The 17,019-nt window shown below is 37.7% G+C and overlaps 1 protein-coding gene across 1 annotated transcript in view; it reads right to left on the bottom strand.

Moving 5' to 3' along the window:
* The window catches only part of DOCK8 (dedicator of cytokinesis 8), an 87,194-nt gene that overhangs the window by 50,947 nt on the left and 19,228 nt on the right, over nt 1-17,019 (bottom strand). The window contains 12 exon segments of the mRNA XM_077790211.1: nt 318-480; nt 1,630-1,723; nt 1,958-2,076; nt 2,667-2,826; nt 3,644-3,724; nt 4,343-4,492; nt 4,744-4,810; nt 5,890-5,975; nt 6,360-6,572; nt 7,300-7,423; nt 10,710-10,781; nt 13,709-13,884. Of these exon segments, the coding sequence (XP_077646337.1) occupies nt 318-480; nt 1,630-1,723; nt 1,958-2,076; nt 2,667-2,826; nt 3,644-3,724; nt 4,343-4,492; nt 4,744-4,810; nt 5,890-5,975; nt 6,360-6,572; nt 7,300-7,423; nt 10,710-10,781; nt 13,709-13,884 (1,505 nt within the window).

Genomic DNA, 17,019 nt, shown 5'->3' with positions numbered 1-17,019 from the left:
GATAGATAGATAGATAGATAGATAGATATATAGAGAGATAGATAGATAGATAGATAGATACCAAATCAATGACAAGTGTCAAAGGAGTTTTTTTTAATGTTATAGAGAAAATTTTTCAAAAGACAGCACAGCTAGATTAGTAAACACATTATGGGATATTGTGCAGGTATTTTATCTTGTAATGGCTAGGAAGATTAAATCATCAGCCCAACACATTGTCTTTAGGCTTTTAAAAAAATATTTTTTGTTTCTACTTCTGAAAAAGAATCTTAATCACATTTTTCAAATAAATGTTAAAAATATATGTTATTTCTTACCTATAAATGGTGTGGGGAACATACACTTCTCTAATTGGGAATTCCAAAATCTCTTTGAGAGGGCGATTACGGTTTTCTGAAAATGGCTTCACTGGGAGTAGTTCTGGTGTCAGACAATAACCAGTGTTTTCTGGAGCTGGGGAAATCTCTACTTTAAGTGTTCCTTTAAAATTAAATCACAAAATCTTAACAAAAATTTAAAACTGATCAGTCTATAATAAAAGAAAAATAAAAACAATATGTAAGGTTACATAGCAACAGTGCAGAAAAAAGAACTGGTTCTTGAGCTGCATGGAAGGAAATCACAGGTAGATAAAAAGGATACAGATAAGTAGCCTACACACATCCCTTCACAATCAGGGCAGCACATAGCTCCTTAAGTCTACCCTGTACTGTTCCAAAGAAAATCGAAAAAAAGACGGAATATTATATGCTGTCTGATGTTCTAGTGTCTCTCACACACAAGTACTATAACATTTGTCTGGGAGACAAACAAAAGGTGTGCTGTCTACAGTTGTCTCTTACTCCCCCTCCCCCTCAGATTCTGCTCAGACTAATCTCTGACAAAACAGGCACCACCCAGCAGGAAAGCTAGGCTTTCTGTGGTGAGCACTTACACAGTTAATATGATAACATTTACCCCACTATAAACAGACTTTCAATTTAAATTCTCTGCTGTGGTAAGTTAAAGCCGTTTGTGGCGCTCAGACTTGCCATTTCTGGTTATCAGCTAAAAAGAAAGAAGAGCTTTGCCCTCAGTTCATATTTTTTAAGGTTCCTCCACAATGCAGAAGAGGTTGAACTGTAATTTACTTGAAAAGAAAAATTATGCTGGCCAAGTGTTAGACAGTAGCTAAACACTGCCTATACTTCTCTACTTTGTTAACTAATGCTGACTTTAATATCAAGTTAAGATGAAATGTATACATATTTTAATAACTCTCTATAAAATATGAACCATTTCAAAGCATTGCAGGGAAGTAGCAATGAACCTAGAAATTTGCTTTAAAGAGCTGTCTTCAAATTGTTTGAATAATAACAAAAGATATCCAGTAGGTACACTATAAATTAGGGAGAAAAACAAATAATTAAAAAAATCAAGCTAAATCTAAATCTCCATACTCATTCATGCAGGAAAAAAAAAATCAAAAATATCTGAGTTCAGGTAGACACCAGAAACCCAGGAAGTTCCACAATGGCACATATTATAGGCTTTAAACCCAAGTCAAACAGATTTTGGGTTTGGAATTTACAGAACAGTTTAGGGGAGAAATATGCATATAACAGCTTCCATCCAAAATTAATTATGTACCTGGTAAAGTCTTAATTCTTCTTTGCAAGGAAGATGATCTTTTGAAATCAGCTAAAAATTTAAATAGATCTTCATCACTGAGCCTGTCTCCTTCCTACCAAGAGAAAGACAAAAATCCAGTACCTTTGTAACAATACTTCATAACACGGACAAAATGTTCAGGAGTGAACTATGTCCTTGAGGCATCCAAAGCAAGTGGGTTGCTACTTACTTGACTGCAGTTGTCCTCTGTCCCCACACAAATATAACTGGTACCTTTTCCCAACACAATTCATATTACATAGGTTAAAAATATCTTATGAAATCAGAAGTAAAGAGAACCGAGTACCTGTTTAAAGAAGGTGTTAAGGGTTTTGGTTGATGCTGGTTCATCTGAGTTGAAACTTCTCTCAGAAAGCCTTCTTGCCTGTAGCAGTGTTGCCTTCTTGTCACTACTGGAATCTTTCCCTTCAAAGGGAAATCAACTGTATCATCATCTTGTTTTTTACTTTTTGCTGCAGTACAAAGATTCTCAGAATACACTAGAAAATCATAGAAAAATCTCACCAACATCAGAGGATAGACCACCTAAAACATTCTGCTTCTTTTATTTCAGACTATGTGAAATAGTGGAATGCTAGGACATTGAAGTGACATATTTCTGCTGCAGAGCAAAAGATTTTTAAAATTTTTAGTTCATGGGTTATAAAGCATACTGAACAATGGTCCTGCCTACCAAACTGATATGTTTGGTATCTTGATTGCTCAGTATTGCTAACTAACTCCATGGGCAAAGGGAATTTTACTTCTACAAAGTCAGTGTTTAATGAAAATTGGGCCTAAACCATGAAAGAATATTTAGCAGACATAAAAATAAATATGTAGAGACAACATGATGACCACAATTAATTTGTAAGTGTCTGTAGGACTGAAAAGGAAAGCTGACAAGACATGACTTTGAACCTGCGATTCACTTTTGATGCCAGAATGAATAACATTGTTGCCTATATTCAGTCCTGCTGAAGAGTCATTTTGCCTTAGAAAAGTTAGACAAGTACCGTTTAAACCTTCAGCTTCTTGTATTTCTCGTTCAAGTGTTGAAATGTTGAAGAAATTACTCAGGCTTATGGGAATCCAGGCAAATGGCATTCTGTATTTCCCTAACCTCTGACAAAAGGATTCTGCTTGTGCTTTCAGTTTTTCAATATTTTCTTTTGTCTGAAACAAAGGAAATATTGGCTGTTTCAAAAGCAATCTGTTATTGCAATGCTATCATAGACAAAAATGTAAGTTACATATTTACAGTTCAGTAAATAACTTGTATTGGTATCACATATTTTCTTGCTACATCACAGACAGAATGGTAGCTGTTTTGATTCGTGCATTCATTTCAATTTCTTTTCAATTAGTTCATTTATATTGTAGAAATGTAGAAAGCCAGTCTTTTTGCAGTAATATTCAAATCCAGAATGAACAATCACCATGAAACGTTAGCAGGTTCTACTTCTTTCATCACATACAGAAAAAGCATTCCACTGAAAACAATATTCTCAAGGTGAGATGTGTGGAAGCCCAGAAAACACTGTCAGTCTGTTGCAGGGAGGTAAATGACTGTGAATTCCCTGAACAGAACTCTCATTATCTATGGACACCAGTACTGAACGGGACAGCTGCACACTACAACAGGCCATCTGCCCATCCAAATCAATAGTGTGTCTCTGAGGTACAAGTATTTCTGCTAATTCTACAGTCATTTCCTTTACTCACCCCTATCTGCTTCATGACTCAAGATTGTCAGTATTGATTTCCAAAGGGGTCAGTAAAAAGAACGCACCTTGCTTTCTCCTGATTTCTTTCTGTCAGCCACAGACATCAAACTGCTTGCACCATGGATGAGCTAACCAGCTTTTCCTCCAGTGTTTTTGGTATTTCATCTTATTTCAAAGGGTCTGGTCTTTTTCTGTTGTGTTTGTTTGTTTGTTTGTTTTTAGCATGCTTTTTTTGATCTAAATATTCTTTACAGTTATTTACTTACCTTGCCAGCCTCACTTTCTTTAAGAACCATGTAGGGCTCTGCGCAGTCTCCAATTTCTCCTTGCTGAAGCACTTTTTCTATCTAAATAAAGCAATGAAATAAAATAATTAAAGAGAAAATGTAATCCAAATAGTAACACATTGCTACTCTAGCAATTTGAAAGAACTCGCCTGGATATATAAAGTCTTAAAACTGTCTTTATGGAGTAACTGATACAAAACCCTCTACTTTTCCATCTGTTAGAAAGCAGAAAATATATATGTGACAACACAGTCAATCACTTACTACTGCATTTTCACTGAAATCAGGATAATTAACACATTCCAAATGAAGTGGTTCAAGCTAACTCAGTTTCAGAATTAAGCAAACAAAATGATGCAAAGTTCACTAAACCAGTGCCAAAAAAACCCAACAGATTGTAAATAAAATTTTTAAAGTGCCTTATTTCTCTATATTTTTGATGTCCCTTTGGCAGATAGAGGAAATTCTATGTACTCACTAGAACTGGTACATGGGATACTAATAGAACTTCATAGCTTGAGAATGAGATATACCACTGGATACCTGCTCACATACTACTATTGAACTGTCATAATTCATCTCATCTAGACAAAAGCCATGTTGGTCAGTTCCGTGAAGTCAGACAACAGGAACAGCTGGGAACAGGCAGAATGGTGTCAAAGTACCACTGTAACGTACCTTTATTACCAGGTATATGTCTGGTGAGGGATAAGTGACAGAAAATATTGCTGATCTTGCCTGAGTAGACAAGTCAATGGAGGGTGTATGAGAACGCAAGAATCCTCTTAATGAATCAGAATTGAGGTCACAATGAAAATTTTCCGAGATCTTGAAAAGAAAAAAGGGGTTAAAATACGTTGTAAAGCAAAAATGCTTAAAATTTTATTTTAAACAAATTAAAATCTGTAACTACAACTATAAAATAAATAATTACAAGCATGTGACTGACTGAATAACAAGAAACCTGAATCAGATTGCATGTGTAAAAAAGTAGAAAGTTTTTAGTAAGTTTTCCTAAGTTAATACTATGAAGATAAAAACTCAGGCCAAGTGAACTAAAATATTGTGTATGCACTTACCTTTTTTCTTTCCTTTATGTCATAGAGAGCTATACTTGCAAACAAAGGTTCTATCTCTATATCAAACCTGTTAGGGAAAGACACACAAGACACTGATTGATACTGCAGTCATATGGCTGTGTATTAAAAAAAAGAAGGATTATATTTTTACTGGCACTTTCATTAAAAACTGCAGATAAATTTTTAGCTCCAGACTAATTCTTAGTCTTAAGGATTTTTTTATTAGTGCATTATATTAGATGATTTTGAGAGGAAGAGTAGTAGATTGCATCATTTTCTAAATTTGACAATAAGGTGGTCTTACAGATCAGTTAAAATGTTCATATTTTTTCCTGTTTACGAAATTGTGCTGGTTTTTTAGGGTTTTGGATTTGTCCTGAACACATGGTTGATAAATATAAAGATGTTTTTGCTGTTGCTGAGCAGGGCTTGCCCAGAATTAAAGCCTTTTCTGCTTTTGGTACTCCTCCCGCTGGTGAGGAGATTAGAATGTGTGGGAGTCTAGGAGGAAACACAGATAGGACAGGTGACCCCAAATAACCAAAGGGATATTCCAGATCATGTGGCACCATGCTCAGAAAACAAATGGGGGGTAAAAGGAGCAAGGGGGTGGAAACTGAACTGACGATGTTTGTCTTCCTGGGTCATGTTACATGTGCATTTGCTCTCCTGAAGATGGATGAACACTGGCCTACATCTGGGAATCTGCAAATTAATTCCTTGTTTTCCTTTGCTTATCTATGTGTCACTTCCTTTCCCTATTAAAATGTCTATATCTCAACCCATGACTTCTCCAGATTTACCCTTCTGATTCTTTCCCCAGTCCTGTTGGAGGAGTGAGTGAATGGCTATGTGGGGCTTGGATGTTGGTTGGGGTTAAATGACAATGAAAGTCCAGCAGTGCATAGGACACCAATCACCATTTTTTTTTTTTAATATATAATCTGGGTTCACTCCCAGCCCCTTTTCATCCTGACATATTAAAGACTTCTGTAAAGACAGATAGGAAAAATTCTCTGCTATACTAAGAACACTTGAGCAGCAACCGCAGTTGTAGGGGACAGCTGTGGTGGTGCAACAAGGCGTGCACCTGCACACGGTTGTGAACTCAGAAATGGTGAGCGATGCATGTGAAGGATTACTTACTTCAGAGTCTGCAGCTTCACCAAAATCCTGTTGCCCAGATGTTCCTTTGGGCAATCTGGCACTGGCCGTATCTCCACTGCATCCTCCTATCATTAAACAGTCATACTCAATTAAAACAACTGTAAATTTACACACTTGCATAAAACATCTATGTGACAGTAGCTGAGCTACTGTTTCGGACTAGCATCTTCCCCCCCTTAGTGGGCAGTTAATGTCTCCAGAGATGAAAGAAAATAGATTTATTTATTTATAAGTATTTACATTCCTGACCCCTAACTGGCATTTACACCACATATTTACAGTTGTGGACCCCAAGTACAAGCTACTATGAACGGTCACATTCTGACAGCTATATCACCAGCATGTGGCTTGGCCCACACTGAGAGCAGTGTCGTGTTTATCTACTGTGGTGCAGCTTTAGGCTCAGGAGTGCTGGGACAGATGAGCAGGGCAGCCAGTCTCCAGCTCACCTCATCCACGGAGGGGTAGAGGGCGAGGAGCTCGGGGTGCCTGTTGGTGCGGCGTGCCTCCTCGTTCAGCCTCTCGAACTCCTCCGCGCTGACGTGCCGCAGCAGCTGCTCCAGCCGCGGGTCCGGCTGCAGGCTGCGCAGCTCCAGGTCCGAGCAGCCCAGGCTCGGCCTGGAAGCCTCCTCCGGGAGAGCGGGCACGTGCTGGGGTCCAACCTGCTGGAATACAGGAAAGTGGCAAGGTGCGGCTTGGGCACCAGGGTATCACAGAATGGCTCTTGGTGAGCTGGCAGAGGGGATCTTAATGCCTCTTAACCCTCTGCCGTGAGGCCTAATGGCGAGCATGGTGCTCTGCCTGATGCCGTCACAGATCACAGAATCACAGAATATGCTGAGCTAGAAGGGACCCACTAGGATCACAGAGTCCAGCTCCTGGCCCTGCACAGGACACCCCAAAAATACACCATGTGCCTGAGAGCATTGTCCAAAGGCCTCTTGAATTCTGTCAAACTCGGTGCAGTGATGACTTCCCTGGGGAGCCTGTTCCAGTGCCACTGGGTGAAGAGCCTTTTCCTAATATCCAACCTAAACCTCCCCTGACACAACTTCAGTGCATTCCCTTGGGTCCTGCCACTCTTCGCCACAGAGAAGAGATCAGTGCCTCTCCATCCTCTTCCCCTCACAAGGAAAATGTGAACTGCAATGAGGTCTCCCCTCAGTGTCCTCTTCTTCAGGCTGAACAGACCAAGCAGCCTCAGGCACTTCTCATGCAGCTTCACCACAAGGCCCTTCAACATCTTCAACAGCTTCATATCTCTCTCATATTGCAATGACCAAAACTGCGCACAACACTCAAGGGTAGGTCACACCAGATGCTTCTTTTGAGGGAAGCAAAATGTATGTGATGTATTTGATCACTTTTCCCAAAGTGAAGAAAATGTACCTGAAAAGTTGCATCGCCAGAATCCAATGTTTCTGATTCAAATGTTTGTTTTTGAAGCGTTTTGTGAAAATCTTTTCGGGATCCCTTGTTTTTCAGGCTACAAGTATCTGAATTCCCTTGGTTTCTTTTATGAAGAAGCCCCAGAAAGTCAGGATAACATGAAGAGGTATTAAGGGAAAATAAAAGAGAAAAGACAAATTAAAAATTATTTTAAAACTGAGAAGAATATTCTGCAAAAAGCAGTGTACCACAGATTTTACATAAAAATGTGACATTTCACAACTTTAACATGTTTTAATGCAGTATTGCAACTCTATAATGTATATTAACAGCAGTTTAAAAGGAAAAAAAGATAATTCAGATAATTTTTTCTACAGAGTATAAGTCTGAGACAGCAGGAAAACCTGACTTAGGAACAAAATCTGCTCTGATCTCCTCATCAGACATGGTGGTTATTTCATGGACCTTAAGAACATGGATCAGGATAATTTATCTCTTGTCTGGCTTCTTCAATTATATACATCAAAGCTCTTACTTCTCTTATCCTGGACCTAGCTAATATCCCAAGTTAATCACATGCAACAATCTACACCTTCCAAAAATAGGCCTGGTTTTGAAGAGGGCTATTTCTATGGCACAATGTAACCCTCCAGGCTGGCAACTTTGAAAAATTCTCCTGAAATTTCAAGTTATATTTTTGAGGCAGATGGAAAAAACCAGCAGGTATTCAAAAAAAAAGGTGTTAGATGCATCCAGAGCCGTTTCTTTCACTGTAATATGCAATTTCTTAAATCCTCTGATGGTCTTTTTGCAATCAATCTCCTTATTTACAACATCCTGCTTCATTCATTATCCTTTCTGTGACACTCCCAAAGAAATGACTGAGCATCTGACTACTTTCATAAAGAAGACACAATAAGCAATTATTGATCAGGGAGACACCTTTTTATTACATTTTGGGAGTAACTGAATTATATGCTCTGATGTGTTTTAATTTTAATTGTTTGCATTTTAATCATTTGCCAGTTCACTGCGATGAAAACTGGTCATAAAAACACAATCCAAGCTCTCCTTGGATGTGACCTTGTTTTGGAACCACTGTAATTATCCAGAATGGAAAGCAGAAATTTTGCATGACTTTATGACTTTTAAGAATCCAAAAGAGGTTGTATAAATTATTTTTCACTATCTCTGGTGGCAAACAGATGATGTTCACATTTTCCCTGTGGTGTGAAAACTACAGTGAAGATGCCTTTCCCCTAAACTACTCCTAGAAAATTTATTTATATTGTTTATTTATTTTGGAAATCATTATAGCAATTAAAACTCACCAAGTGGCAAACCATGGTTTTAATACACATGTCAATTTAATGGGCATAAACTGAATTAAGAAAATTAGATGAGGAAAAAGCCCCAAAGGACAACTGATATAGGCACAGGAACAAGTTACCCATTCAGCCTTCTGCAAATCCACATAGACTCCAGCTGTGCCCAGCTTTTCTGCCACATATCTCTCTATCCTGGGGTCTGAGGATGACCTCTGCTCATGCCACCCACTGGAGACTCCTCAATCTCCTGTTCTGAGCCTTCACATTCATGAGTGGATCAAAATCACTCATACACTTCTCTCACCCATAGCTCACCAGACAACATATTCAGCAATCTGTTCTATAACATCTGTCAAGTAGGCAGCTACATTTTTTCCAGCCTTCCTCAGAACAATGGAAAACCTTCTACAATTACTTTTTTCTAATTTCTCTCTTGATAACTTTTCTTCCTCTCACGCTTGTTTTGAAAAAAAGAAAAGCTGTCCAAGCATAACATGAGATTACCAATAACAATCTGTCAATAACAATCTATTGATTATGTGACACTGCAGGATATTTGGTAATGTTTTGGTCTTTGCAAATTTTAATTACTTACTTGAATTGTTAGCCAAAGCCACCAAAGCTCAACTCTCTGGCAGAGTCCACCATCATGCTTACCACAGAGTCAACTGCTCAATAAAGCTTTTGAATGCAAATTTACCTCACTCGAATGAACAAAATAGTAAAACACTCAGCAAAACGTTCCATATATGTGTATTTCTATGGCTCCATTTGCACTTCTACCAGCACACATAAATGCAAAAATAGCTATGTTCTATTTTTCACTTCACCTACTTTACTGCTCACTCCCTTCTCCTGTGCACAAACAAAGCTGCACACTGTCTCTTTACAGCATACAGAACAGCACTGTGTGAAAGAGCTGGTGCCTCTGCTCTGAGTGGTGAGGGAGGAAAGCCAAAAAAACCTACTAGCATACTTTTAGTGACTCACTGTGGAGCAGTTCTGAGAACTCAATCAATTTCATCAGCACCCCTGGAGGAAGTCTCTTAATAACCCCCAGCAGCTGCTGCACTGAGGAGCACAAGCTGCACAGTTAAACAGCACAAAGTCCTCTGGAATCACTATTATAAACCCATAAGGCACTGGCTGCTGATGCACATCAGAAAAACACAGAATAACAAGGGCGAGTGAAGAGGCAGAACAAAATGGCAGCAAATGTGTCAGCGCTTAACCACCTGCTGCTCCTTCTGCTTTTCAAGAGCTGGGCATGAGTGCAGGAGTGGATGAAGAGGAAGTGCTACAGACAAAACAGAGCTCCAAAAACCTCTTTCTGAAGAACAGGATGAGGTGATGGGGAAAGAGGCAAGACATGCCACAAGACTCCACTGAGAGTCTGGGGGACTCCCTGCAACAGAGAGCATTAACTGAGAGTCCCCTTCACATTTTACATATGAAATGGAATAGGACAGAATAAGATAAAATTAAATTAAAATATAATGAACTAAACTAAAGGAAATTAAACACTTATAATGACTACAGGCCCAGCTCTGTGTGTTGAATTACACTGAGCTCAAGTGCAGAAATCATTTACTGATATAAAATTTGGGCATAACATGGATAATCCCATGAACACACTCAGTCACTGCTGGGAAAGCCCACAATCCTTGAGTTTTCAGACACATTTGGAAATCAAATCATGTTGAATTTTCAGGGCATGAATAGGAGAAAAGCATGCAAATATAATCTTTATCCCTGTTATCTTTCCTTTTAGTGGGATCAAACAGTACTAGTTTTTCTGATTAAGATAAATCGTCACTACAGAGGGTTGGCGTGAATTTCTTCCCATCAACTTCTCATCCACTCTCAGAGTGCCTGACAATTAAGAAGCAGATGCAACAGTATTTGGCAATGTACACCATCTCAAACAAAACAATGCGGTTATTTATACTACTGAAAAGTCAGTTCTTATCTTCCATTTATGACTAAAATCATTGTAATTTAGCATAACTTATAACAGCAAACATCTCTCTGATAAGTAAGATGTAATGTAATTTTTATTGTATTTAGTTTTATGTTGCTTACTTTCGATTCACAATCAGCCACTCACGGATGTAAGTCTGAACACAGTCTTTGACATGTGAGTCCAGTTCAACCCTGTAGAAAAAGCAACATATTTCAGCTCCTAAGTCATATTTTCAGGACAAGAACACAGTCTTTGACATGTGAGTCCAGTTCAACCCTGTAGAAAAAGCAACATATTTCAGCTCCTAAGTCATACTTTCAGGACAAACAAATTTATCTAAACATGCTAGTCAGATAAAGGCCTCTCTGTTAGTCCTATCTTCCGTGTATTTATTTTACTGCTAAACCATTGTTTGAGGTTTTAAAAAAATCCTCTGTACTGCATGAATTCTCTTATGCAGATTTTTGGTACTGTACAAAAATACATTTAACAGAGGTACACTTGCCATTTAACACTTGCCACATTATTTATAAACATAAGAGTGACATTGCTATAAAATATAGTAAAATTAAATAAATTATACAACATAACCAATCTTGTGATTTTCAAAACTTGGTAACAAGTCTTAAGATATATTCTTTTAGAGATGTCAGCTCCTGGACTCTTGCAAATACCTAGTTATTATGTATGTGCAATTTTCTCTTCTCACAGAAACAAAGAAAATCTTAAAACACTAAGCTTTTAATCAGATAGCATAATAAATCTTTAAATTATAAGAATACATTATAATTTAATTTTCTCTTTTTCAAATAAGTCTCCTTTAATGAAGGGGGTTGTCAGTGCTCCTTGATAGCCTGGATACTATTTGGAACTACAGGTCTTTTGTCCAAACACAATGTCCCATGAACTTTACATCATGATGCTGTGGTATGATTCCCTTATGCCCATTCATTGACCTGTTCCAAAATAATTTGTAGCATTCTCCAGTCCAAGTGAGTAAAAGAGCAGGTAGGATACGCATTCAATACAGGAACAGGTGAAAGGTGTGATAATTTTTAGCAGTTTCCACATAGAACTCAGAAGAGATTTGCAACTGGTTAGTGGGGCTGGCTAGCAGTTTGTTCGGGTTTGTGTGTGCACGGTGGTCAGAGCCTTGGCTGGTGCCAGGCTGTCGAGTGCTCCTGCCTCTGGTGGTTCCTGCCTCTGGGCCAGGTGGGAGGTGTGTTTGCTGGCAGGCAGCACATTAACCCAGTTTGATCGGTGGTACCTGTTTCCTGCTCTCAGTGCACAGAGACATCAAAGACTGCATTGCCTGCAGGCCCATCCTTGGTGCATGCCCCTACTGTATTCTCATCCTCCCTAAGACATCCTGGCACTCTTGATCAGGATTTTCTATAAAAACACTAATACTAATGATATTGATGTGAATGGCTAAGTGGCAAGCTGCTGTGTAAAAAAATCTGCTGAAAGCACATTTCTTGATATTGACTATTTGAGCTTTGTCACAGACTCTTTATAGTCTTAATAACTTTGTGGTGCAAATCAGGCTTAAAACTGATTGTACAGCATGAGCCTGCATGGTCTTCTACTGGAAAAACAAATAGGTAACTGATGTTTTAAACATCAAGCATGGTGGGAAGTGTACCTATTTCTTACCTTGGAGACTGGTAAGAAATTGCCTTATTTTAGATGTAATTTCAAAAGTTGAATAATTATTTTAATATTTTTGTCCATTGTTTAAATAAAAGATTACTTCAAGCAAAAAAAACCCATTCATCGTCTCCCACATCCATTCTCTTTCTCAAATACACAGAAAAAACAAGAATCCCTTGTAAAGATTGGGACTTTTCTATGAGTAACTTCAAGTGAAAATCACATATTATGCAAATATTAGAAAATCCCTTAGAAACTGTGTGATTCAAAGAGTTCTCAGATAACCTAGCATGGCATCTCATCTCTACGTATCTCTTTGTTTTCCTGAACTTCTTGAGAGAGGCACTGAGCCAAGAAGTAACTTGCAGACTGAAATCTTGCTCAGAGAGAGGATTCTCAATTAGTTGACAGCTGGCAAAAATCACACAAACTGTGTTTCCCACTTAGCCTCATTGTATTTGGTGTGTCAGGCAGAAAACACTGAACAAATACTGCTGTTACATTGGGCTCTAGTTTGAACAGATGGCTGATAAAAACTAGAGCAGTGTGCAGCCACTTTTGCAGGAACAGAGAGGGATGCAGGTCTACCCTGTGAGCCAAGACAAGGTGAACTAAGCCAATTTGTCCCTCAGTGTGGTTCAGCACACACTGAATATAGCCTGTGCTGTACGTTTCCTGGATACACTGCAAGGAGCCAGCCCCCATCCCAAACACACTGAATAGTTAGCCATCTCTGCTGATGTAGCAGTTTGGGGTTAAATGGTTTGGACTTCACAATTATCTCACCATTACCGCTTGCAAAATTCAACAGGCCTTTGGAGTTCTACTTAAAGGTACCGTCTACAGTGAAACAGTCCCTGAAGAGTATTTAATATATAACACATAGATTTTTTAATACCACATCTGAAAACTCCCTGATAGATTTTCTCATTCTGAAAAATTCTTTTGCTCATAGCATGCCTGTTTTTCAAACCATCCTATATATTTGCAGGACCACTGAGCATCAGTGTCACCACAAGCTACCTATATAAGCTGTTTAAAACAGGGTGATTATTTCAGCAATGTTAACCTAAAACCACATGTGATCTGATCAATGTCATGTGACACACAGATAGCAAAAAAATCCAAAAAATTCAATACTGTGCTTGTTACATGGTCAGAGTAAACTTATATTTCTGGCATCACAGCTGCAAAAATTATTTTTAGTACCATCCTTTTGTCCTTCTTTACTCTTTTTCCTGGTTGATGCCTACTCCACTTGTGCCACTACCAAGTAAGTTGTGTAAACACTTGCATAATTTTAAGTGTTCAAAGAAGCCTAACAGAGCCAGTGGCAAACATTTGAAGTTCAGGAACTGTGTAATGGCTGGATGGGCAGAAGAGTGATGTTGGATCAGCATCTTCAAAAGTATTTTTAGCTATTCAAAACTAACTTTATTTTTGTAGCGAGAGAAACTTTCCTTACCCATCTTCTGGCAAAGAGGGTTGCAAAGTCCTGAACTCTTTGGGTGTAAAGACAACATCCAGATCATCTTCAGGAAAGTCCCCAAGTTCTTGTGCTAGATCTAAGTCCAAGTTATTCAGCTGTGTCATCAGGAAGCCTTCAAAATCTACTGGGTCTACTGCATCATAAAAGGAAGGCTAATGAGAAATAAAGAAGCATTTATTTTAGCAACAGAAGGTTCTTTTTGATAGTGTAATTTATTTAACTATTGTAATTGCCCCATTCTTTATCACACATCAGAAACAAACATCTAAACTTCTAACCTAGAAACAAGAAAGGACGTAAGGGAGATGACCAAAATGGTAGTGACAGGCAATGCCAATGGGCAGACAAAACACACTAGGAATAACAAGGCCAAGTCTCTGAAGTTACTCCAAGTAACAGAGCTAAGGACCAACGGTAAGCACCATAGCTGCTGCCATAATAAAGAAGCACTCGTTTGAGGTGCTGTGCCTGAAATACACTAATATAAATACTCTGTGTTTTCAACTGCAAACAAAATTGAGGACAATATATACAGAAAATCAGGGAAAAAATTACTATTTTTCATTTCTGAATGTTACTAGGTTTTGTATTATTCAAGTTCCTCCTAATTGATCATATTTTTCAAGGGTTGGTATTGTGCTTTTGCAAAAGATTACATGGAACTACTAAAGCTATTCCTGCAAACCTTAGATATTCCCCACTTCTACAGTGCACAGCATTGCACCTTGCTAGACAGAAGTTGTATCTCATTACATTTAATTAGACATTCTTAAACAGAAGGTCCACTCAGAGCAAAGTTAAACAACTACAAGCTCTACGACTCATGCATGCCATTAAACTGTCTGCTTTTGAAATGTTTAGTGTCAAAAACAGAGGCTGAAACTCTTGTTTTATTTGGTACCTAGAGATGTTCTACATATAAATAAAAATGATTTTATGTATTAAAAGTGTATGCATAGACAAAACTGAAAATTATTTTATTTGTTATGTAGCAAATAAAAATACCCTGTATAGCTTTAGGAAATACAATATTTGTCCAATTGAGTGCAGAGACTAGAATATCTTATCATTGATTTTCTTGACAAGTAAAAAGTATATCTAAAAACTACAACATTAGAATATCTCTGGTTTATTTCCTGTTGTTCCAGAAAGGCTGCTGAGACCTCATCACTGTAAAAATAAAGCAAATTAGTTGCAGCTTTAGAATAATAGGACTGGAATAACTTACTGTGAGGAAGAATTCTAGCAAAATAGCTAAAACGCCAGCTAATAAATCCTGCTTTCTGTAAAGAGTGAGGATTATATTGCACTATTAGCCCACATATCTTTCACAAGGCTTTCTTCTGAAGCTGTCAGCAAAAAAATGGTCTGTGGTGCTGTTGGTGTGTTGTGGGGATAAGAAGGCTTCCAATGTCCCTCATATCAACATGCCTTTATATTCCATGTTCTTCTGCCTATTGTCTCATCCAATGTGCTCTTAAGCTATCCTCGTTATACTCCAGTGTTCTTCTGCACAGAAAAAATCTGTGAGTCAAAATCAGCAAGTCTTCCCTCATTAATACTGAGGCATGCTCATGCAAGGCTTTCATGGAAATAAGAGGAATTTCACCAGGGCATGAAGTGACACCAGTGTCATAATTTTTCTATCTACAACATCAGGAATTTTAGCTCAATGGGACAATGAGAAATTTCTTAATTTATGAAACATGCATAGGGACTCTACAATGGCAAAGCTCCAGCAACTTTGAACTAAAATGGCTCTGAGCTTAATATGCCACATCAGCCACAATAGGAAAAAAAGTGTTAAAAACAATTAATAGTAAATGCAAGCTTTGGAACCATTTTAGTGTTCTGGAAATATAGTTGAGGAAGTTTTTCAGATAACAAAAATCCAGAAATATCTTGCAGAAAGTTAAGCATATTTGGAAGAAATGCACTGGAAACATCTAGGAGAAGCAAACCAATTTAAACTTCTGAAAAAAAAACCCAGATGTGGTAAATACTCCTGCAAATATTTTAGTAGAGACCTTTGAATCCAGCCGAGTACCACCCCCTACTTCAGGTTCCCCTTTTAAAGCGAAACGATATTGGTTTCTGCATAAATACAGTCTCTGAACTCATTCCTCTGCCTTTATATTTAAGGCATCGACTAAATTATCAAAATTGTCTCTGGGAAAAATCTTACCCTCTCTTTGCTCCTTTTAGCCAAAAGGAAAACTTAACATTACCAGCAAGCCCATCAAATTATGAGGCAGTCAGCTGAAGAAAAATACTCTACTGGTTTTTAGTTTAAGCACTATCTCTGGTTTGCACCCAGTATAGTGCTGAACATGCCTGATCAATAGTTATGAATAAATAGTAAACTCTATTTTCTATTGTTTTTTTACTAATTATCAACATAATATGGTTGAAGCTCACATACTGTAATGTTAGTAGATAAACCATAGCATGTTAATATATAGATATGTAAATATGTCTATATAGAGAATTTTAGATTTAAATAGGTATATAAAAATAAATAAATAATGTGTAATATATATAACTACATCTATAACTAATAACTATAACTGTAAATATATAAAAATATATAACATATATTTAGATTTAATTTAAAAAGCCATTCACAGAAGATTAAAGTAAAACATAGCTTAACGTACAATAGGCGTACTACGTCTTTTCAGTTTCTGAAGATGCAATGTCTAGCATGCAAAATAGTTTTGTTTAATACAATCTAATTTTTGATTAACCATTGCACTTCCTTTCTGAAGTCACACTTTTCCATTCTGTCAGGTCAAATCCATTGCATTTCATTGTATCCTCTTTTTCTAGTTCAAGTGTTAACAATAATCTTTAATCACTAGAAATATGTGCTTTTGACCATTGTAAATTAGACACAAATGTATAAAAGATAGTGTAAAAAGAAAATGCAGGTGGAGGGAAATGAACTCCCTAACAACATATCATTTTCACATATCATAAAAACATGCAAAACAATTTTCTACAGAAAATGCCACAAACCATTACTGCAAACATACCTTTTTAAGGATGATGAATTGGAGGAATGTAGATTGTGATAGCACACACAAAATGGCAGCTACAGTGTAATACTTGGTAAATGAAATGCTACCAAGTATTTTGGTGGCACAAGCAGTTGTCTGCGTGCAGAAGGGACTTGGCCTCGTCAGGCTGAGTAACCACAAGGAACAAGTTAAAGATCACAGCGCCTCAGATTAAGGAACTGAGTAGTGGTGGGAGGCCCTGACACAGGAAGCACCCACTTTCATCTA

Source organism: Lonchura striata, chromosome Z, assembly GCF_046129695.1.
Source record: "Lonchura striata isolate bLonStr1 chromosome Z, bLonStr1.mat, whole genome shotgun sequence".
In the NCBI taxonomy this organism is placed as follows: domain Eukaryota; kingdom Metazoa; phylum Chordata; class Aves; order Passeriformes; family Estrildidae; genus Lonchura; species Lonchura striata.
Note: the sequence above shows the minus strand (reverse complement) of the source record. Positions and strands in the feature narration are given on the sequence as shown.